Consider the following 24,630-nt stretch of genomic DNA (forward strand, 5'->3'; position numbering starts at 1 on the left):
GTATTATATTGTGGGCACAGTAGACTGTGCATTATATAGAGGGTATAGTAAATGGTGTATTATATAGGGGCACAGTAGATTGTGCATTATATAGAGGGCATAGTAAATGGTGTATTATATTGTGGGCACAGTAGACTGCATTATATAGGGGGCACAACAGACTGTGCATTATATACGGGGCATAGTAAATGGTGTGTTATATAGTTGGCACAGTAGACTGTGAATTATATTTGGGGCACCATAGATGTGCATTATATAGGATGTACAGAAGATTATGCATTATATAGGGGCACCATAGATGTGCCTTATATAGGGTGCACAGAAAACTGCATTATTTAGGGGCACAATAAAAATGCATTATATAGGGGGCACAGGAGATGGTGTATTGTATAGAGTGCACAGATGATGGGGCATTATATAAGGGGCACAGCAGACAGGGCATCAAGTAGGGGCACAGTAGACGATGCCTTATATAAGGGGCACAGTAGATGGTGCATTATATGAGGGGCACAGTAGATGGTAAATTCTATAAGAGGCACAGTAGCTGGTGCATTATATAAGGGGCACAGTAAATGGTATATTATATAAGGGGCACAGTAGATGGGGCATTATATAAGGGGCACAGTAGATGGTGCATTATATAAGGGGCACAGTAGATGGTGCATTATATAAGGGGCACAGTAGATGGTGCATTATATAAGGGGCACAGTAAATGGTATATTATATAAGGGGCACAGTAGATGGTGCATTATATAAGGGGCACAGTAGATGGTGCATTATATAAGGGGCACAGTAGATGGTGCATTATATAAGGGGCACAGTAAATGGTATATTATATAAGGGGCACAGTAGATGGGGCATTATATAAGGGGCACAGTAGATGGTGCATTATATAAGGGGCACAGTAGATGGTGCATTATATAAGGGGCACAGTAGATGGTGCATTATATAAGGGGCACAGTAAATGGTATATTATATAAGGGGCACAGTAGATGGTGCATTATATAAGGGGCACAGTAGATGGTGCATTATATAAGGGGCACAGTAGCTGGTGCATTATATAAGGGGCACAGTAAATGGTATATTATATAAGGGGCACAGTAGATGGGGCATTATATAAGGGGCACAGTAGATGGTGCATTATATAAGGGGCACAGTAGATGGTGCATTATATAAGGGGCACAGTAGATGGTGCATTATATAAGGGGCACAGTAAATGGTATATTATATAAGGGGCACAGTAGATGGTGCATTATATAAGGGGCACAGTAGATGGTGCATTATATAAGGGGCACAGTAGATGGTGCATTATATAAGGGGCACAGTAAATGGTATATTATATAAGGGGCACAGTAGATGGGGCATTATATAAGGGGCACAGTAGATGGTGCATTATATAAGGGGCACAGTAGACAGTGCATAATATAAGGGGCACAGTAGATGGTGCATTATATAAGGGGCACAGTAGATGGTGCATTATATAAGGGGCACAGTAAATGGTATATTATATAAGGGGCACAGTAGATGGTGCATTATATACAGAAAGGGGAACAGTAGACAGTGCATAATATAAGGGGCACAGTAGATGGCGCATTATAGTGTGCAAAGTAGATGGTGTAGTTTATAGGGGACACAGTAAACAATGCATTTTATAAGGGCTAAAATAGCTTGTGCATTATCTAGGGGACACAGTGAGTGGCGCAGTATATAGGGGTACAGTAAGTCATGCAATATATGGGTCGCAGTGGACATTGCATTATATAGGGGACAGAAGATGGTGCATTACATAGGGAGTACAGTAGATGGTGCATTATGTAGGACACAAATTAGACAGTGCAGTATATAGGTGACAGTGTACTTGGTGCTATAGAATATACAGATGCAATAGTGTAAACCAGTAGTATAATTGGCCGTAACACTTATAATGGCGAGATGATACTTATTTATATAAGATATGATTTATTTTACTCAGACTTGTCCTTTATCATTAGACATGAAACTTTAGTGTGGATGTAGCAGAGCTGAATTTGTCATTTAGAGAGGACCTGTCACCATCCCTGATATGTCTTGTTAGTAAATCCTTGAATTCCCCATAAGATAGCAATTCTTATTAGAACTCAGCAATGGTCCATTCTACAAAGATGGTTTCCTATGTTATGTTATTGATGACCTATGCAATCTGTATGTCTGACACCGGCACCCTGACGATCAGTTGTGAGAAGATGCCATCCTATTTGGAGGAGTGCAGCAGCCTCTTGACTACTTCAAGCACAGCACCATACATTAGTTTGTTTTCAAGCTCAGTCCCATTCAAACAAGCCACGTGACCAGTGCACGAGTCATCACATGGCCTGTGAAGCCGATGCCGACTCCCGCGGCATTGTCCACATTGGATCAGCACCGCTTGTATCCATGAATGGTGTCTGGTATTGCCGTGTTCATATCAATGAGGCTTAGCTGCAATACCCGACACGGCCTCATATACAAAGGTGGCGCTATTTGTGATAAAAGGTCATAGTCTTTGCTTTCAAACAACCCTTCCCTCCGTCCCATTGATCCCAGCTCCATCTCTCATTGTATATGGCCATAAATATTTTACTTTTCCTTCCTTTCTCATTATTTCCACCTTCTGTTTCTGCCTTTTCTACTTATTTTGACAAGTTCAACTTTAATGTTTTTTCCAATAAATTCTCTTGAGCCAGTCAATAAATAATCCACTTTGTAGTAAAATATCTGCAGCCGCGGCCCGGATCTGGTTTGTTAGCGGATCAATTTGGTGAATCTATATATTTCTAATGGGTTTCATTGGGATACGTGATTTATTGCCGAGCTCCAACTAAGCGGGGAAATTAGAAAAAAAGCGTCGCTGGGCAAGGAAATGATTTCTGAATCAAGAAGTTTGGAATATAGTTATGTTCAGATGAATAAGCCCGGCTGCGCACGGCCATGTTGTTATTTCGGCTTAGAAGGTCGCCGCCGATCTGTACGTCCTACTTAACCCTTCGCTCTTGAGCTTACATTTCAGGTCCTTCTGCAGACCTGGTTATGGACTACAAACGATAGGGGCAGATTTACTAAATTATAGACAGTCCTAAACTGTGACAAATTTATCAACGTGTCCTAATGTGTCGGACGGTATGTTAGACGGTATACCAGAAGGCTTAGATAGAAGATGTAGGATCAGACTACATAGGGCTTGTTTGTAGTCTGTAAGCATGGAGACACATAGGTCTGCATAGGAGCTGTTCTCAGACAGGTATGAGTTAGAGGAACCTTCATCACCCCTACCAACTGTAGGTGGCTAGTCCTAGGCTGGAGCGGACAGACAGGGACTGCCCACTTGACAATAGAGAAGCTAATTAGCATATTTGAAGGTCATCAATTGCAGACCCATGGACGTCCGACACATAGGATCCTGGGAAGTCAGCTGTTAGAAGCAGTAGTGACACTCCCTAGGCGATGCTTCCTCTTCATAGGTCATGTTTATTGGTCACATGGCTGATAGTGGCTCAGTCCCATTCAAGTGAATAGTCTGAGTTGCGATATCAAGCACAGACACTAGTGAAGAGGCCACAGTGCAACAACTTAGGCCCCAGTCACATCTGTGTTCGAGTTTCCGTTTGGGGAGTCCACCATGGAAACCTGTACACATTAAAAAGCGCTTACCTGGGAAACCCACGGACCCCATAGACTATAATGGGGTCCGTGTGGTTTCCGTATGAAACATGTGGAGTGAAAAATGCTGCTTGCAGGACTTTACTCTCCACACGGACCCCATTATAGTCTATGGGATGGGCGGGTTTCCCAGGTAACTGCTTTTTAATGCGTATAGGTTTCCATTCAGGGGTCCCTAAACAAACTCTCTAAACAGAAACCCAAATGCAGATATGAATGCGGCCCGAGTGTCAGGGGTCCTGTTGTCGGATGCCTGACCATCTTTAATTGATGAAAACCCCTTTAAGAGCATCTGACTTCTACCTGTCTAGGTGACTAAAATGAAATCTTTGCCATCTTGTAACTGTCTGTCGTAGATTTCAGGCATCATTTACACCATAATAGTCTGCCGATGGTCCAGGTCACTCCGTGACCCCCTGTCGCACCCCACTTTTTGGAAAGTAACAGGGGTGGTGAAAAAAACTCCATTTTAACAAAAATATTGCAAAAATAGCGTTTAGGAATCCCTGGTTTCCAATGGATAACAAACCATCCTACACATTGACCACATTGACTTGTCCTTGCCGGCAGTACTGATGCGATTTGCGGTCTTGCTCCGCTATTCTCGGCCATCCTATCCTCCCATCCGTATATAATATCCGCCATTCCCGTAACTAGACGGCCGAGGGATTATAAGATGTTCGTGGTAAAATCTAACGGCCCTCCATCATTTCCAGAAAGCGCCTGACCTAGTAAGAAGTGTCTGAAACTTTTCGGCTGTATTTTCCTAGTTGTTCTCGATGGCTCGGGTTTGTCTCCGGTGAGATAACTTTAGCCTTGCCATGGTTAGACGGACTTGTATTGTTGCTAAGTTCCAGCATATCCAGAGTTTTGTGATTTGCAAACAAGCTATTCCGGCTGCACACGGGCGCTTTGTACATTTTCAATTCCACTGAAAATTGCTGAGATATTACAACGCGAGAATCTTTCCATTAGGCAGCGAAGCCTCGGGGTGTATTATGTGCGCACGGCGACTTAGGAAGCTTTCGTATCTGCGGCTGGCAGAGAATATTGCCTGGTTGTTGGATTTGTGCGATTTCCGGGGACGGCGCCACGTTTTATAGATCTGACCCTGCAGGACGTGGCTGTCCCTGGTGACAGTTACATTTCGTTATTGATCAATTTTACGTGCAGGGTCTCAACGTTTGGGCTCTGTTCACGCTAGCATAATTTATAACAAAGCCCTAAGAGTGACCGCTATGTCATACAGGTACTGACAAACCTAGATAGATACCAGGGGGAAACATGGTGGTTCAGTGGTTAGCACTACAGCCTTGCAGTGCTGGAGTCTTGGGTTCGAATCCTGCCAAGGAACATCTGCAAGGAGTTTGTATGTTCTCCCTGTTTGCATGGATTTCCTACCATTCTACAAAGACATACTGATAGGGAAAATGTACATTGTGAATGATCCCTATATGGGGCTCACAATCCACATTATAAAGACAAAAAACCTAGATAGACCCCATTGAGGATAAAGTTCATGAAATTGATGCCTATCCCTAACATAGGTCATGGATTGGAGGTCATACTCAGCTGATCGTAAGGGGTGCCAAGAGTGCCAAACCCATAGGCCTGGTTCACATATGCGTTTGGGTTATTCTGTTCCTCTATCTGCATGAAAAGTCCTACAATTAGCACTTTCCTCTCCACATTTTTTGTCTGGATACCAAGCGGAAACCACATGGACCCCATTATAGTTTATGGGATCTGTGGGTTTCCTTAGGTAACCGCTTTTTTATGTGGATAGGTTTCCGTTCATGGGGTCCCCAAATGGAAACCTGAACGCTGATGTGAACCGGGCCTTACCAATCTTAAAGAATATCTCCCACCACCTCCATCCATTCTGGCACAGTTGTGATCTCCCCTACCTTCACCGGTCCTATGCAATTAGTTGTAGCACCAATATTCTAATTAGGCTTTCTTCTGTCAGGTGGGCGGTCCTAGATTGGAGCAGAGGTAGAAAAAATACTGCAAAGTAAGAGTGCGTTCAGAAATGGAAGGGTTAATTGCTTACTTTATGAAATGAAGGAAGAAAAAGAAAAGAGACATGTAAATCCCCCAATATTTGGTGTAACCTTTGCCCTTTGTCTTCTTCTTGGTACAGACAGGTTTTGACAGACTGGATGATGTTGAGATCAGGGCTATATCTATAGGGGCCATATCATCACCTCCAGAGGAGATATAGCCTCCTCCAAAGGTCACCGAATATTAACCCTTCTATTTCTGAAAGTTCTTACTATGCAGCATTATTTCCACGTCTGCCTAAAACTTTTGCATAGTACTGTTTGTATGTCAGACTAGTATATTCCTTTACTGTGTGGCCGTCCGATGTTTCGTGGAGTCTGTGTATTGTGTATCATGCATGGTTTTTAGAGGACCAGTCAAGTCTGTTGGGGCCATTAAACCACCCACAGGTCCTTAAGGGGCGGGGCTTAGTGTTCCAAACTTTGGTCCCTGCCGTAACGGCGCCAATACTACACTTCCATACGAGCAGCTTCTGCCCTCACCTGTTACCCCAGCCTGGGTGCCATAACTCTGTCATACTATGTGATACATCTCATGGCACCCTGGAAGGAAATGGCACTGGTGCAAAACAAAAAGTGAAAAAATATCCATTGCCGAATATTTATTATTACAGCCTATGGACAGATTTGGTGGAGAACAAGAACACGTTCCAGCAAAGAACCCTGGTGCAGTGTGAACAGAGCTTTACTTTACCCTTGAGGATCCCGCCCAGGCCATACAGTTTGATCTGTATTCACGAGATTCTTCACGTTCCCACACCAATTATAGCGTCATTTGTCATGAATTACTGGTGACAATCTCTTAATGAGAATAAATGAGGTTGTCACATCCCCCCTCCCCCTTAATACATTCACTTAAAGCCACGCTCTCGTGATATTAGAAGATTGAAAATTATTATAACATTGTTATTGGGATTACAGTTCAAGTAATACTGGATACTGGACTGTAGGGACGTCCCCTGCCCTGTAGATGGCGCCAGGTGCTACAGGTGTCAAGAAGAGAGGTTTATACTAGAAATAGATCGCCCTTATAGGGGCTGAACGGCAACACCATTTTATGTAATTTGTAGAATTTCTTAAAGGGGTCAAGATATTGATGACTCTAATACCTTGGATACATTATCAATATTATATTGGTGGAGGGAATGGAGCTGGAATGGCCGACGCAAGCACTAGACAGTGTACAGAGCGGTCTGTTTCTAGTTCTATGGGAGTGGCGGACTATATATGGGCTACATAAACCAAGTGAGAAACTCGGACACTTCCATCAGGGGTTTGCCTTAAGAATTCCTGAAACATAATGTAACCAAACCCTTAAAACATTTTCATATAGTTAACCGTATCAGGAAATTCTTAGTAAATAGAGGGGGTTCTCCTATTCTGGGTTGAGTGGAGGACGGTCGCATACAAGTTCTCTATCACTCTCCAATCAGGATCGGTTGTGTCCTGTATTACTAGACATGTTGCAATACTTCATTTCCCATGTGGTGGCGCTGCAGGGAAACTGCAAACCATTATCTTCCATTGTATTACAGTATATTATATTGTTGCATTATGTTATGTGCTGTCAGAGCGTTCAGATGAAACCGCAGGACAGTGAGGAGAATGTGAATTTTCCACCTTTTATACGTCTGGTCATTGACATTTGGCAGGCTACTTTGTCAGTTTTCCTCCATATATTTCTGGTGATTCTGATAACAATTTTATAGTAAGATCAGCATTTCATATTTTAGCTAAATTTAACTTTTTGCCCGGGGATCAGCTTATCGCCTTGTGTCCAGCTGCTCAGACCCCCAGAAAGTGCTGAAGGCGTACGGGCAGTCACACAATTTCCCCGCAGACTAAATGTGACATTGCATAATACCCATCAATGTACATGTGCAACAATGCCCTATACGGCTGCACCAAAATGATGACTGTAGATGATGGAGAAAGATGATAGAGCTTTCCCTCCCCTGCAAATGTTACAGAGCGCACCCACAGCATAGATATCTGGGAAAGGAATATGCACAGAAGTCTCTTTGGTGGAACAAGAGAATTTTCTATAGCGCCACCCTTTGGAAGGAGCTCCCTATAGATCAATGCCTGGTTTTCCTGAAACCCATATGGGAATAAAACCAAGCCAGGTTGTTTAATGATGGTAACAGATGTCTCTGGATTTGCTTTTGCGGCAGACTAGGTGAGATCACAGCCCCGAACATCCTGTAAGAAAAATAGCGAACAAATATAGAATAACATTTATAAAAAATAAATACATTTTGTTGCATTCTATATTGTGAGTAATGAAATAAATTGAATTATTCCGTTTGAATTAATAGCAAAACTCCAGAATCAGCAACGCTGTGACAGATATCATAAAAAATGTATAAACTTACCTGTACACAGCCCAGAACAGAAGGTTTCTATACAGTTTCCACCTAGGACACAATTCTCATAATTGTTCTCTCTGCTCAGTTTTTTTGTCCTTGGGAGATTCAGAACTTTTTGAAAATTGGAGTTTTCTGCTTCTACAATACAAAGATTTGGAAGATTCTGTCCTCACGATCACTTCTGATATACAAGTACTGGTGTCCTGTACTCTAGTCTTAATTCATATCCGCTGGTGCTCAGGCTAGGTTCACAGTTGCACTATGGTCTCTGTTGGGACCCGAACAACGTAGAGCATGCCCACTAAAACCGCAGTTACCCGCGGACCCCATAGGCTACGGACCATGGCGAACTCTTCTCTCTGCCGATTTTCGGAGACTCCAAGGCCGAGGCGAAGCCTCAGTGGGTCTGAATTATTGAGAGACTCCAGTCAGAACTGAAATCTATGTCAGTCAAGATCCTTCTGGTCTGTTATACTAAATTTTTCCCTGTCCTAGATGTCTTGGTCTTCATAAAAAGTGGTTAATGGGGCGCAAAAGTAAGGTTGTGGCACAAGCAAGGACCGTGCCCCAAAGAGGCGCCACATCTGCATCCATACTAGTGAACAGTCACATATCATGAACACCATATACGCCATATGTGAACAGGACCTGTAACATTTAGTACTTTTTATGAATGAAGCTGTTTGGTTACACATAGCTCCAAAAATTGGAACCCCAATAACCCCCATCTTCAACTGAAGAAATCAGCCAGGAAATCTGTCTAAGCCCCTCCCACTTGCCAGAGAAGTGTATACGGTGTAAAGTCTTATATATACATTATAAAATACTGTATAATATTTAATTTTTAAAAAATTTCTATAGCCTTATTATACTTAGAAAATATATTGTTCAGTATTCAAAGTACTGGCAAGAAATCTCTATATACAATACATTATGTAGGATAGTACAATACTAAATAGAGATCTCTATATATACTGTAGGACAGTACAATACTATATGGAGCTCTCTATATACACAAAGCATTATGTAGGGCAATACAATACTATATATAGATCTGTATATACTGTATAATACATTATGTAGGATAGCACAATACTATATGGAGAGCCCTATATTATATAGGACAGTAAAATACTATATTGAGATCTTTCTATATATACACAATACATTATGTAGGACACGCCAACAGTAACAACAGCTACAGTCACACCAACAATGCCAATGGCTACAGACACACTAGCAAGAACTACAGGCTACAATCAAACCAACAATATGTACAGGCTACTGTCACATCAACAATTACTACAGGCTATACAAACCCAAAGTGACAACGGCTATAGTCACACCAACAATGCCTACAGGATACAGTCACACCATATGTTTATGCCCAAGCAACAGAATATTGAATGCTGCATGCACCTCTAAGGAAATGGGGAAGGAAACTCTCCCTGGCGCTACAACAGCTGACTAGGCCCTGCCTAAGGGTGTTGGGCAGGTGTTTCCAAGCTAAGCCTGGCCCCAACAACTTCTGGCTCTCCAAACACAAAGACCTATTGGATAGGTAGGGACAGAGCTGAAAGAGGCTAGGGACTGGGGATACTAAAGGTGGTCACTCCTAGTGAAGAACAGGTGCAGCTGCAAACAGAAACAACTAGGACGGGACGTGCTGGGAAACAAACACACAGCACAACATAAACACACAACTGGAGTATAAGGGAAGGAACAGTGGAATAGTGAGGAAAGGGTTACACAGGACAGGGGCAAAATAAAGCTGAAACCCAAAACAAAACCTCACTAATACCCAGACAGTGTCAGGCAACCAGAAAGTGTAGGACAGGGGTTGAGCAGAAGTGCAGAGGGAAAAGCAGACTCTTACACAAGGTAACACTCACACTCCTTCCAAATCAGCTCCTACCACTGTGTAACTTCCACAAGTAGCTCCTCCTAACCGGGCCACAAATTCAGGTTGGTCACAACGAAAACAATGCAAAGACCTCTTATTCCAGCCTTTGTCCAGTTTCTGACATCTTTTTGTATTGTTATGTTTCTTCCTTATTATGTTTTAATCATGTTTAATGCTTAATAAATTTTGGATTTTTATAATCGCATCATTGTTTATTCTGACAGCCACTTCTCCCCTTGTTCCCCTTCCTTACCATAGATAGTCTACCTATTACCAGTTTCCATCTACAACTCTTTGATATTGGAATCTAATCGTATTATTTCTTCCTTTCAGGTAAATTGTTTGGGTTCCGGTTACCATCGTTGAGACTTTTAAATTACAGAAAACAGTCTTTACCGCAGGAAGATCCCGATGCCGTCATAGTGGACTCGTCCAAGCACAGCGATGACTCTATGGCCATGAAGCACTTTAAATCCCCTACAAAGGAAAGCTGCAGCCCGTCCGAAGCAGACGACACTAAAGCACTGATCGATTCCAACAAGTGTTCGCCATTGGTTAATATCACTGGACCTCTAGACCATTCTTCACCCAAACGACAATGGGACCAGCTATTTCCAGATGTGATGTCTGCAGGGTCTCACTTGTCTCATTCACGGTCTAAAGAAAGCATTTGTAGCATGAGACGAGCGTCCTCGGTGCATGATATTGAAGGATTTAGCATTCACCCCAAAAGTGTTTTCAGAGACCGGCATGCAAGTGAAGGTAGGATTCTCTCTTATTTAGCAAGACACTATGGAGTTTACAGTCTTAAGATGTGCATATAGCTGAAATATTAGTCTATCGGAAGGGGAACATCTCAATCCCAAATTGTGGGACATTCATGCCTCAACCCTATTAAATAGCAAAACCCAAAAATAAGTAAGAAACATTGTGGGGGATTATCTAGCCTTCCAATTTAGAATTTTGGTGTAAAAAGAGTTGCAAAAAATAAGAATTTGCAACTTTTTTTATGCACATTTGCTCAAAAATTTTTGGTATTTTTTTTGTATTTGTTACTCCATGGGCTCCAGTTCGAGAAAGTGGTCATGGTTATCATGTCTAGCCGTCCGGAAAATTGTTGCACTCTCACTCCACTGAGTGAGTGTGTGACTTAGAAAGTGGAGTAACATTGGTAAAAATTTACCAAAATTTACACAACATTTGAAGAATTTGGCCGCGATTTTTTTTTAATGCCTTTTTAGGTTATAAAAAAAAAAAGAACCCTGTTTCGGCAGACTGACTTCCTTGATTCCATGTAACGTTTGCCAATGTGTTCCATAAGCATCAGATAAGGAAGGCGTAGATAGTTACAGGCGTAGATAGTTAAAATGACTTAGTGACTGAGCTATAAAGGGTTAATTCCTACTTTCGCCACAATACTGTAAGGAGCCATTATTGCTGCAGCTAGAGCTGGAGACATTGCTATCTGGAACAGATCTTTTTATTGATCGCTTGATCTTAGCTACGCGCTAGTCAGGGCGTCTTTCTGAAACATTTCACTCCCAAGTGTCCTGCAGAGTTCTGCATTGTATTCCCTTCGAGGAGCAGCGAGGACGAGTAATAACAGATAGTGACCTGAAAAATAAAACTTTTGTATGTCTGTTCATCTTTCACTGTTCTCTACCAGCGATGACAATGCTCGCGGGTCAATAACTTGTACGACAGAGGCGCCAACTAGTCACTTAAAGTAAAAGTGTACCTTTTAACACCTTGTCATTTAGAAACCCAAAATTCTGTATTGAATTTTTTAATGTATTTTGATGACCATCTAAGCTTTATTGTACTGATACAAATATTCACATTCCCAGTGTAGAAATAGGGTGAAAATGTAAAACTCTGAGTATCTGGCGCCACCACTAGGAGGAGCTTTGCTGGATACTGTATATACATTGACTTCAATAACATAACAGTATTTGTTATGATCCAAAGCTCCCCCTACTGGTGGCTGCAGGGGCATAGAATTTTATCATTGAATTATTGTATATTTCTATGCAGGAGGATTTGTAACTCTGTATCAAAAAGGAATTATTACGATACATCATGAAATCAGTCAGTGCAGAATTCTGGACTGATTTAGATTACAATTAAAAAGTGGACAATAAATGGGTTAGCCACTGTCGCTTAAAGAGGTCCTTTCATTCAGATCAAATTTTTTTCCCTAACATGAAGCAATATCCTTAAGAAAGGCTATTCATCTCCTACCTTTAAATGTCTTCTACGAACCACCGTTCTGTAGAAATCCCGGTTTTCAATGATATACAAATGAGTTCTCTCACAGCACTGGGGGCGGGCCCCAGCGCTAAAACAGCACTGGGGGTGTCCCCAATGCTGCCAGAGAACTCTCCAGCACCACCTCCATCTTCTTCAGGAACGTCCTTTTCACGTGTCTTCTTCTGTCACAGGCGGTGAAACTTGTTGGCCTCGGGCAGAGCTGACTGCGCATGCCCATGGCCACAAGAAAACTAGCCGCTTACACAGTAAGTAAGTGGCCATTTTCTTGTGGCCTGTGGGCACGTGCAGTCGGCTCTGCCCGAGGCCCAAGGCCTACAAGTTTCACCGCCTGCGCCGGAAGAAGATGTGTGAAGAGGACATTCCTGAAGAAGATGGAGGCGGCACTGGAGAGTTCTCTGGCAGCATTGGGGATGCCCCCAGTGCTGCGAGAGAACTCATTTGCATATCGGCAAAAACCAGGATTTCTATTGAACTGCGGCGCGGAGAAGACATCTAAGGGTAGGAGACTTTCTTAAGGCTATTTCTACGTGTTAGGGACACAAAATTCGATCTGAATGATAGGATCCCTTTAAAGGGGTTGCCCATGTCAATGTCAATCATAACTGATCTAAAAATGATCTAAAAACCTGCAACTTTCCTCGCAAAAATATCCCTCACATAGGTCCAGCAACCAAACAGAACCACTAGAAAGGTATAGACAAATTGATAATTTTTGAAAAATCACGTTTTATTTAGTAAAAATGGAAAACTGATGTCAATCTATCACTGTAATTGGAATGACTCGGTGGACAAAGTTGCCATATTATTTTTAATGCAGAGTGAGCAATGTAAAAACAAAATTCAAAATATACTGATAGAATTGTAGGGGTTTTTTTAATGCAATCCCCAAAAAATATTATTAAAAGCCAATCAAAACATTACATGCACCTACAGATGGTGCCAGCTGAAAGTACAGCTCGGCTTGCAAAAAATAAGGCTGCACAAAGTTATGCATTTTGAAAGACGGAGATGGCAAATAAGGAAAAGTCATTGAGCATTAATGTCCAACTACCCTACGGCATTAAGGGGTTAAAGTATTGTGCCACCATAAGTCTACTTGGTATAATGCGGTGTCACTGCTCTATATAGTGGTGGTATTATCCAGTAGGGAATTATGGGATCTGACAACCTGTCATTTCATTGACTATTGTCAAACAAATTTTTTTATAAAAATTCTCCCTACAAAAATGGTGAAAGCCAAGTTCTTCTATTCTGTCCATCAAGACATACAAAAGTAGTTAATGGGACGTTCCAGCTCTTGAGTTGCGCGAGTGTGAAAATATCCAAGACAATAAAGGAATGTCAATGATTTCAAGTATTTGACAGGGGTTATCTGAGCTCAGAACAAAGACTATGTTTTATCCAGAAATAACTCCCCTCCTGTCCATGAGCTATGTCTAGGATGGCAGCTTAAAGGAACACGAAACCTAGAAACAAATGAGGACCGTAAATAGGAGATCATCTTCACCTCACTGTTTGTCAGTCTTTAGAATTTACTGAAGGTTCCAAAAATTGTAGTAATCCCGTAGAGAATTTAGGGCTAGTTCACACGTGAGTATAAGGGGAGGTTTTTGACAGCGGATTTCGCGTCCAAAACCTCCCCTTATAATGGTGGTCTATGGAGACCGCCGGGCTTCTGTTCTCCGCTAGCGGCGAGCTGCTGCTAGCGGAGAAAAGAAAGGACATGTCCTTTCTTCAGGCGCAAGCTCGCCGCGTCTCTCTCTGTGTCAAAACCCGCGCGGGCAGTTCACGTGTGAACTAGCCCTTAGGGTTTATATTCCTGCTGATTTGTTCTATTTTCTGATGAGTAAGCATAGGGGGAGGAGCTTAGACCTACTGCTGGGAAGCTCCTCCTCCAGCCAGTTATCTTACAGTTACTCATAGGGTAAATGGTTGATTTCCAAGAACACATTATGTTATATTTTAGAAATTTTAAAGGGAGCCTATCATTGAATACCCTTTTTTTTTCTGACTAACACGTAGGAATAGCTTTAAGAAAGGCTATTCTTCTCCTACCTTTAGATGTCTTCTCCGGGCTGCCGTTCAGTAGAAATCCCGGCTTTCTTTGGTATGCAAATGAGTTATCTCACAGCACTGGGGGAGGTCCTCAGCTCTCAAACAGCACTGGGGGCGTCCCCAATGGTGCGAGAGAAATCTGCAGCGCCGCCTCTATCATCTTCTGAAACGCCCTCTCCTTGTGTCTATTTCCGTCCTGGGTTTCAATCTTCTAGGCCTCGAGCAGAGCCGACTGCGCATGCCTGGACCACAAGAAAATGGCCGCTTACACCAGCTTAATCTGTAAGCGGTCACAAGAAAATGGCCGCTTACACCAGCTTACTGTGTAAGTGGTCATTTTCTTGTGGCCCAGGCATGCGCAGTTGACTCTGCCCAAGGCCTAGAAGATTGAAACCCAGGATGGAAGAAGACACAAGGAGAGGGCATTCCAGAAGAGGAGAGAGGCATCGCTGGAGAGTTCTCTCACAGCATTGGGGACGCCCCCAGTGCTATTTGAGCGCTGAGGACCGCCCCCAGTGCTGTGAGAGAACTCATTTGCATACCAAAGAAAGCCGGGATTTCTACTGAACGGCGGCGCAGAGAAGACATCTAAAGGTAGGAGAAGAATAGCCTTTCTAAAGGCTATTCCTACATGTTAGTCAGAAAAAAGGGTATCCAACAATTGGATCCCTTTAATTGTAATTGGACACAATATTGGATCCAAAGAAACATTTATGTGACGTTTTTATTGTTTGATTTTCTTTCCTTCTAACCAACTACCATCATTTTTTTTGTATTTTTGTAATTTTTTTGAGTCCAAACCATTTAGAATATTCTCTTTTTGTATTTCCTTTTGTTCCGCTGAATATCAGACAATGGTCGCGATATCAAAGGTAATGTGCGATACCCAAATGTTCTCTTTGACGCTTAAGAGTGCCACTTTGCCCGGCATGTTAATTTGCCTGTTGCATGATGTATAAAATACAGCGCCCTCCGCTGGCCTGATAATGACTAGGTGCATTATTGAATCTGTGCAATCTGTCTTTTTCGACGGCTAGCTTACCCATAGGCCGACAGAGAATAATAGATATCAGTATAAGACGGATCTCGTGCATCTTACGTGCCAGTACTGGAGCTCCTAACCGCTGATGTATTTATGTTTTAATTTTACAGGTTTGGAGGTACAATAATGAGATCTAGTTAACTCCTTTGCTGCCAGACTCCGTTATTTATTGCAATGTTCATCCTCTGGTAGCAAAGAGGTAAATTTGAAAGAAGCAAAAAAAAATTGCATATTTTCTTCATTCACTCCTCTTTTGTCTCCTTAAAACTAGTTTCACATTCCTGGATGGCAGGGGGTATGGTTTATTTTTTTAAGTTTAGATATTCATGCATGCTGTATGACGTACAATGCCCACTGAAACGGTTTGCCCTGTGCATTGTTGTATGCGCTGCTTACGTCCAAGAAAGGATCGTATCTCGAGGTCGCAGAGGACAGACTGACCTTCAAGGACGGAGCTAGTCCAGGCTTGAATATTCATAGGTCAGAGAGTTAGGCCCAGTTCAGATCTGCATTTGGGCCATTCCGTTCACCTTTCCTGATGAAAAATGAGGAGAGAAGAGTCCGGCAAGCAGCACTTTTCTCTCCGCATTTTTCATGCGGAAACCGAGCGGAAACCACATGGACCCGGTTATAGTCTATGGGGTATAGGTATTAAGATTAGGTTTCCATTTGGGGGGTCCTCATTCAGACCCATCCACAGATGTGAACCCGGCCTGAGAGGGCCAGTCATAAACTAGCAGCAACACTGAGGTGTGGGGGCGCTACCAAGCCTTCCTGCCTGGACAAGGGTATTTAGACATAGGGCAACAAATTGAATCTTTGCTCTCGGTGAAGAAAAGTCTAGTTATGACTGGGGTTGAACCGATCTTGAGATTTCAGGATCGATTTTAAAATCCAATTTCTGATCATTTTCCCACCGATCCCAATCACGATCATGAAATTTGCTCGATTGCCTATCGGGATCCGATCTTTCCCGATCCCGATCGCTCAACCCTAGTCAATGCTTTTCTATGGGAAAAGTCACTTTTAGGGTTGAGCTGATCTTGAGATTTCAAAATCCGATTTCCGATCATTTTCCAGCCGATCGCGATCATGAAATTTGCTTGATCGCCAATCAGGATCCCGATCGCTCAACCCTAGTTACGACTTATTCGAAGTACATGCCACAATACCGAATTCAATCACAGAACAGAAGACCTGTACTAATGCCAAACCCAACATATTTTCCTTCCACATCATGGAACAGAAGGCCTAAAGCCAACCAATGGTTGGCATGACCCAGAGACCCGATTCTTTCTTAACTAAAGGTCTATGTAGAGAGGGACCTTTATCTAGTCTATAAACACTAGACAGGGTCAACCTGACCTAAGTCCAACCCAAAAGAAACCATCTTTATATACCTGACAGCAAAATTCTGAAACCTGTGAGCTTAACTGGTGGAGCTACTGTAATGGACTTTTCCTAAATTAATCCTCTCGATACTAATACACCTTTTAACATTGAAAGAGGGTTTAAAAATGGCGCCCACTCAGCACCTGAACAGACACCATGTTCTCTGGATCTGTGCAGGGACCCAGCTGCAGTGCCTGTGATCAAATGTGGTTTATATCATGGACACTTAAACTCTGTTTCATATGTAGACTCAACGGCCTGCTAGTGCTATGCCATTATACAGTCCTATAGTAACATATATACATTTGTTTTCGACATATCTGTACTTAAAGCATGAAAAAAAGCAGCCAGGTGCTTTTATTATATAGAGAATTTAGTAAAAAGCAAACCCGAAAAACGGGGTGTTGTTTCTAATTTTACCCCATTCTGAAGTTCTTCCAGATTTCCAGTACATGACAAGGAGTATAAAATGAAATAAAATGTGGCCCACAAAAACCAAGCCCTCATGCCTTATCGCTTTTGTAAAATCGAAAACCTAAAAATTAAAATTGACTTAGTTGAGTAGTGGGGTCCAGTTGCTGACACACATGAACCCCAAGAATGGATAATTTTACTCTTCATGGTTTCCCCATTAATAAGAATAGAGAGTAACCACAGATCTGTAGCAGCAACTCCAAGGATTGGAGCAGTTTTATTGGAATCATTAGACATCCCAATGGCGGGTCATTATCAGACATTAATTTAGGATATTGGAGAATTCCATTATTACTTCCCTTATATTAAGGGGATATTGTCACTCCTTGGGGAGAGACCACCATATAGGTGTGTGGAGACTTATTAAGCCTTTAGCACTCCACCTCGCAAGGGACCATGAGAAGAATATGCAAATCTGTCTTCCATGATGTAATTAGGAAGTCAGCTGCTGCCTCAGTGTTGCAAACCAATAGAGGGCGCTCACTGGAATGTGCAAGCCTGTCTTCCCTGATGTAATTAGGAAGACAGAATTTCAGTGAAATAACCCAATAAAGGTTTGCTCCCTTTAACATCATGGAAGACAGATTTGCATATGCTTCCCTTATATTAGTATTTTACCTGACCCAGACCCAGTGACGGTGCCTATGAGCAGAGATGACTGAGATCAGCAGTGAGGATTTCAGAATCCCTGCAGCTGCTTTCCTGGAAATCAATAGCATCTTACCTGACCCAGACCCAGTGACGGTGCCTGGGAGCAGAGATGACTGAGAGCAGCAGCGAGGATTTCAGAATCCCCGCAGCTGCTTTCCTGGAACCCTTGTACATGTCCTTTATACATCGACAGGTCGGAGTTAGTTATGTTGGAAGCCCCAATCAAACCACCTCCAGTCCACTTGATCACTTTCTATATGCTGAGACTAAATTGAAATCTATAGAATCTGATTCTATAAACCAGTTGCTATAAAAGGCGGCTGGTAAATGTGCCTAGAAGTTAATGCAGCCCCGGGTCTCTCTTTTTTCGGCACTGTTGTCAATTAATGCCTGCGGCAAACGATTCAGTGCGGTATTTGAGTGTGAAATTGCTAGCTTGCATGCTGTGTATGATTATTATGCTGTAGCACATGCTATGCTTACTAACCATTGTGAGTATTTGTTTATTGTTCTCATGGAGTTACTAATCTTCTAAGTGAATGTTTAATGATATGAGACGCACTTTTTATCCACATGACATGCAGAATCCCCCGTTGTACTATTGAGTGTTACATTTTACAATGCCTTATGTGTGTTTTCCCTGGAGTACCCGTCACTCTATCAGATTGTGTATTTTCCCTGTATTATTTACATTGTATTTTATTGTGTTTGGTATTATTGTTATTATTTAGCCCTGTAATGATATTCATCCTAAACACTCAGATATTGAAATTTGCAACAAAACCTAAATTCCATCAGTATAGGTCATATAGGTATATTAGGGGGTTGGACAGGATTATCTCTGGCCATATGTTCTGATAAAGTTCATGGGCATCCAAGGGGAGTACTCAAAGTAGAGCGGCCCTGACAGGCATCATATGAAGCTCCTGGACTCCAAAGCAATGTCTTCGACTCCCCTCCTTCTTTTTGTTTGTCAGGTCTCTTCTTGTGACGTAGACACGAATGGTCGTTCACACCACACAAAATATCACCAAGACCACAATGAATGAGGGAGCTTTCAGACAGATTTGAGGGATTTGCCTACTATTCCAGGATGTTGGGAGGTCATCCCATTTTGCTGGAGTCTCCCGGCTGACTGGGATGCCATATAATGAGCGTGTTGTTGGCGTTGATGATCCCCCTCAGCTCCTCTTGAGGAGAACTCTGTAACTACTGACTACCTTCATAGCTCTCATTGTTTTAAAATTTTGCAACAAATTACATTTTCTTTTTCCCGACATGTTCAAAAGTAGCAAACTGCCAGTTTGGATTAAAGGTGTTTTTCCATCCAGTGTGTCAGCACTGCCTGGAGCAGATCAGATAATATGCAAATGCATGTACAAAATCCACTGAGGATTAGCGTGTGTGTACACAGAGAGATAACAGACCTGGCAGAGATAAGCTGCTGCAGGAGCAGTGTAATATAGTATGTGAACATAAATTCATAACAGTCGTGAAGCCATGTCATTTAGCCTATGTGTTAATCGAAGTTACAAACTATCTATGTGCCACATTTCATTCAAATCCGTTCAGCTGTTTTTGCGTGATTGACTAACAAACATCCAAACACACAAACATCCAAACACAAACTTTCACATTTATAATATTAGTAGGATTGCCCAAATTTTAGGGCAAAACTATAAGGCTAATTTTAGGTTTGGATTCTAAATATTTTGGGAAACGGAATTCCTGAACGGTTACCCAGCGCAGGTGTGACCATAGCCTAACACGAGGTTTACACATGTGTTGGGGTTTCCATTCTTTTGTCCAATTGGGGACCTGAAAAACGGAGACCTTGTTCAATTATCATTCTGTATATAATCTCTTCAGATCTGAACAATAATTCTTCCTAGTAAAGGACCATTTAGTCTTTGATCTTTATTTGGAAAACCAATGGAGCCTTCATGAGCCCGAGCTCCTTCCAGCTATATAACACCCTCACCCTGCTAACACAGCAGCCTTATGAAACACGAGACCTTAAGAATCCCATTCATGTCAATAATATCATTTACACAGTAAGAATAAACTGCACCAATCAATTATACAAATCTACATTTCTCCAGGATCGATACAACTGCAGCGAATAAATACGGCTTTTATCGTAAGCTTCAATGTCTCCGATATTTTGTTACGCAAACTTTTTAGTTTCCCAGCTAATGAAATGTATCCTTCAATTCAGCGTTTCCATCTAGCTCCGAGACTGATCAAATTGGTGATTTTAGTGAGTCATAGAATTACTCAGAGGGAACGTAATGCCGGATAATTGCAGGGTCTGCACAATTCGAGTGGAATAAAGCGAACCATCTTTCATACTTCAGGAACATTTTATCTTCTATACAATTATTAGATTACACGAGCACATTGCATCACATGTCAATGGCACGCCAGGTTGAGCAGCCGTAATGGAGTTATAGATGCAGTCCAAGTCAATCATTCTTAGATTTTTTTTATCTTAAGACTTTTAAAAGACATCAACAAATACAAGGAAAGTAATTCACGTCTTAAAAAAAAAATCAACTCAGCCAGAACTGATAAATTATTGTATGAGATCAACAATGTCATGGGCAGTTTCTGAAATTGACCAAGCACCGATTAAATTCAGTTCAATGTGCTTATATTTTTGCCAAAAAAATATAAAAAAAAATTAATACTATATTTATATCCTAGAAACATAAAATATGGTGTATTCAGGGACCATAAGCAGAGGGGATACTTGAAGTTGGTGAGACCATTAAAGGGGTTGTCCAGGCAAAAATGGACTCAATTTTTTTTTTTTTAATCGACCAGGGGTGGTAAAAAATGTGTACTTATAGTATCATAGTAGATGAGGTTGGATGAAGACATCAGTCCATCAAGTCCAACCTATAACCCTATAGTCCCCTACAGTGTTGAAGGCAAAAAAAACCCCATGAAGATTAGGCCAATTGCCCCATTTCAGGAGAAAAATACTCACCTGTCCTTGGTGCTCTAGTGCCCCCCACATGGTCCGATCCTACAGCTCGGTTGTTGTCTTCTAGCTGAAGTACATGCCTCATGTGACAAACAGTGACCTCAGCAAGGTAATTGGGGACATCACTACCTGTGATACCCCTGATTCCCTTCCTGAGGCTACTGATTGGAACTGGGATGTCATAGCCGGCGAGAAAGTCCACAGCAAGAAGGTAGCCAAGCTTCAGGACTGGACCACCTTGGGAGGACATTGGAGCAGCGGACTAATTAGAAAATTATGTTTATCCTGGACAACATCTTTATCTATCATGTATCATTAATAGCACTAGTATTATATGATTGAGAAGGACCTCTTGGGCTGGGCTTGGGTCCATGTGTTCTTCAGCAGTTCTGACACATGGAGTGCCTTGCATTGAGCAGCTAAGACTTTATGTGCCTACATGAGGTTTTGCAGAAGATACCTAAATCTGATATTTTCTCGACTCAAATTTACCATTAAAGGTGTTCTTTGGTGGAGTTATAGAACCTCAGGGGCGGGGCCTTTTTCTCTCTAATGTCTGTTCTTCAGTATCATCAAAATTCTTTTTTTTTTTCTTTAATACAAAGCTGTAGTATACTGACTATAAACGTGCTTATATTACTAATATACAACTAAAAACTCAAAATGTTGTTTCTTTCCACTTGTCACTTAACCCATGGACAGATAGGAGCTTATGATCATTTGGTGTTTTCATCAACGTCTTATTGTTTTTTCTACATTGATAACTTGTATTTTTCTAACTACTTCCAGGCCCTTTCAATCATATCAAATCCAGTCTTTTGGGTTCTACATCTGATTCTAACCTGAACAAATACAGCACAATCAACAAAATCCCGCAACTCACTTTGAACTTTTCAGAAGTAAAAAATGAAAAAAAGACGTCATCACCTCCTTCTTCGGAAAAGGCCATTATTGCACCCAAAGTTAAGGAGCGGACGCACAATGTTACAGAAAAGGTCACACAGGTAAGAAAAGCAAACAAATTTACAATGTATACTTTTAACGAAAATTTTAGTAAATTTGCTGGTGTCATTGTTGTGGAATATCTTAAATGTTAGGAAGAATTCAACAGTTTTTCTTTTTAATGATATTTTTGACAATGACAGATGGGCCACTTACATGTCCACTCTTGGTGGCCAAGTAGAGCTATTCCTGCTAGAGGGCAAGTTTACATAAAACTTGGGTCCACCAATTCATGACTGTTGTGTGTTGGTGGCTCTCTGCTGTGGTTTATCAGGACGGGTCCTTTTTAAAATGTTCATATGATTTAATAGGGCTTATGGACATGGGTCCTCTAATGCAATGACCGCTTTGGCATATGCTAAACATACACAGTCCAGTTACATTAATGTGACCACCTGTCAAAATCCAGAATAACTACCTTTGGCAGAGCGGAGACGTGCAGGAAAAGAGGGGATGTTGTGATGATGTTCACTGGGATGGTGAGCCATGCCGACTCCAGTGCCGTGTCCAGCTGTTCTAGGTTACGCAGTTGAGCATCCATGGCGCGAACAAACTGATCTAGGTGGTTCCACAGATTCTCCACTGGGTTCAAGTCCGGAGAATTTGCTGGCCAAGGGAATACGGTAAACACATCCTGGTGCTCCTTGAACCATGCACGTACACTGCGAGCTTTATGACACGTCGCACTGTCCTACTGGTAGATGAAAAACAATTTGCATGTAGGGGTGAACATGGTCTGCAAGAATAGATGCATACTTGTGCCGATCCATCGTGCCTTCCACAATGATGAGTGCACCCAGATGGCTGATGACACGTGCCTTCTGCGATTGGTTATTTAACGCTGACGTCAAAAGTAGGCGGTGGTCACATTAATATGACTGGATTATGTATATTGCTCAGTTTAATAATATATATCGATGTGCCCGCCTTCATTTTGCCACAGTTCAGTTAAGGATACCAATTTCTGAGGACCAAAACTCAATACAGTATCGCAACATGTTAGCAAAACCCAAGTCACAACTCCCAACTAATTCACTGGATGGACACAACTAGACACACATAGGATAGACATCTTGTGACCGATTATCACAAGATCATTGTTTTGGTCTTGGCCCTCTTGCACTACTCATGTCTTAAGGACATAATATGCCAATGAACTCTTTGGAGAAATGAAGGGGTTGCCACTTACATCTTTGCAGCAATGGGAACCCCTCATTGATCAAAAGAGCTAATTAGCATATTGACAAAAGGCAATATCTTGACAATTTGCTAGGGGGCTGGTTGATATGCTTGCTTCTAGTAACAGTCTTCCTTTAATGAGTTTTTGGCGGCTTCTAAATGATGCCATTGATAAAATACAACTCGTTTTGCAAAAAACAAGTCCTCAAACAGCTACATAGCTGTAAAAGGAAAAAGATGATGACTTCTAGAACATCACATTATAAATAATAGAAACAGTGGTTTTCTGAAGTCAAAAACTGACTCTGCCCTTAAGGGGTTAAGTCATCAGAGGCTTAAAAACATGACAATGCCCAAGTTAGTAGCTTATTTAGTGCGTTGTCTCATTGCTCATCTCCGTGTCCAGCCTAATAAATATTCATTGCGTTATTTTCTTATGATCACACACGTTAAGTCACTGCTCCTCCGTGCGGGGAGAAAATAAACAGAGCTAATATATTCAGAATTTAATTGGTTTGCCGCTCATATTGAGATATTGTGGCTTTGCATTTGAATGTGGATTATAAGATAGGGATAAGAATATAGGAAGAATTAAATTACTGTAGTGTAGTAAGTGAAAATAATGCAAGATGATACATCCATTACCGAAATGGAAACCCATGAAATAAGGGGTTAAACTATACCGCATTTCCATTATATACTGAACTAACGTATTAGCCGAAAGAACTTGCTTTGGCCCCATTATTGGAAACTGGAGACTTGTCCAACTCATCGACAAGACCTTATATCAGCAACGAGACGTAGAAGAGAGAGTTATAGGGGTTGGCAAGTTTCCCAATGCCCAAGGCTTCCATTTCTTAAGGGAACCATCTCCCGAGGACAGGACCCCCGAAACAGCATGAGATTACCATTAATCCCTTCACGGTCCTAGACCGCTGGTGATTTTACAATTATCCTTCTCTCTACCCTAAGGGTACGTGCTCACAATCGTGTGGATTTTCTGCATGGATATCAGCGCATAAAATCCACACTGTAATCCATTAGCGTTAAAGCCAATAAGAAATTCTATTTCTCATACAAATTGTTTTCGACATTTGATGCGAATTTAAATACCCAAAACTTCTTTGCTTATTGCCAAGACCCTGATGTTCTTATATACAACCTGTCCTTATTCCTTTCCCATAACACTATATGGTGCCTAAATAATAATACCATACAGTTCCTAGGTGATAATGCAATATAGGGTGTAAATAATACTATGGTAGAGTGACCAATAGGGATGAGCGATTGGGATCAGAAAAGATCAGATTTTGATCGGCGATCGAGTAAATTTCACAATCACGATTGGAATTCCGATCCTGATCTTTTCGAGGTCGGAGATTATCTCAAGATTGGCTCAATCCTAAAAGGGACTTTTCCCATAGAGAAGCATTGACTAGGGTTAAGCGATTGGGATCAGAAAAGATCGGATTCCGATCAGCGATAGAGCAAATTTCACGATCCGGATCGGGTACTGTTGGAAAATGGTCGGAAATCGGATTCTAAAATCGATCCTGAAATCTCAA

General features: G+C 41.7%; 1 protein-coding gene across 3 annotated transcripts in view; it reads left to right on the top strand.

Moving 5' to 3' along the window:
- The window catches only part of KCNH7 (potassium voltage-gated channel subfamily H member 7), a 253,235-nt gene that overhangs the window by 141,236 nt on the left and 87,369 nt on the right, over nucleotides 1–24,630 (top strand). Inside the window, exons 4-7 of one of the 3 annotated variants that reach the window (XM_075284237.1) lie at nucleotides 10,344–10,772; nucleotides 15,188–15,208; nucleotides 15,650–15,673; nucleotides 21,674–21,888. In XM_075284237.1, the coding sequence (XP_075140338.1) occupies nucleotides 10,344–10,772; nucleotides 15,188–15,208; nucleotides 15,650–15,673; nucleotides 21,674–21,888 (689 nt within the window). The remainder of the gene's footprint in view (nucleotides 1–10,343; nucleotides 10,773–15,187; nucleotides 15,209–15,649; nucleotides 15,674–21,673; nucleotides 21,889–24,630) is intronic. The other 2 variants (XM_075284238.1, XM_075284239.1) reach the window with 2 other exon arrangements.

Source organism: Leptodactylus fuscus, chromosome 8, assembly GCF_031893055.1.
Source record: "Leptodactylus fuscus isolate aLepFus1 chromosome 8, aLepFus1.hap2, whole genome shotgun sequence".
NCBI classification, from domain to species: Eukaryota; Metazoa; Chordata; class Amphibia; order Anura; family Leptodactylidae; genus Leptodactylus; species Leptodactylus fuscus.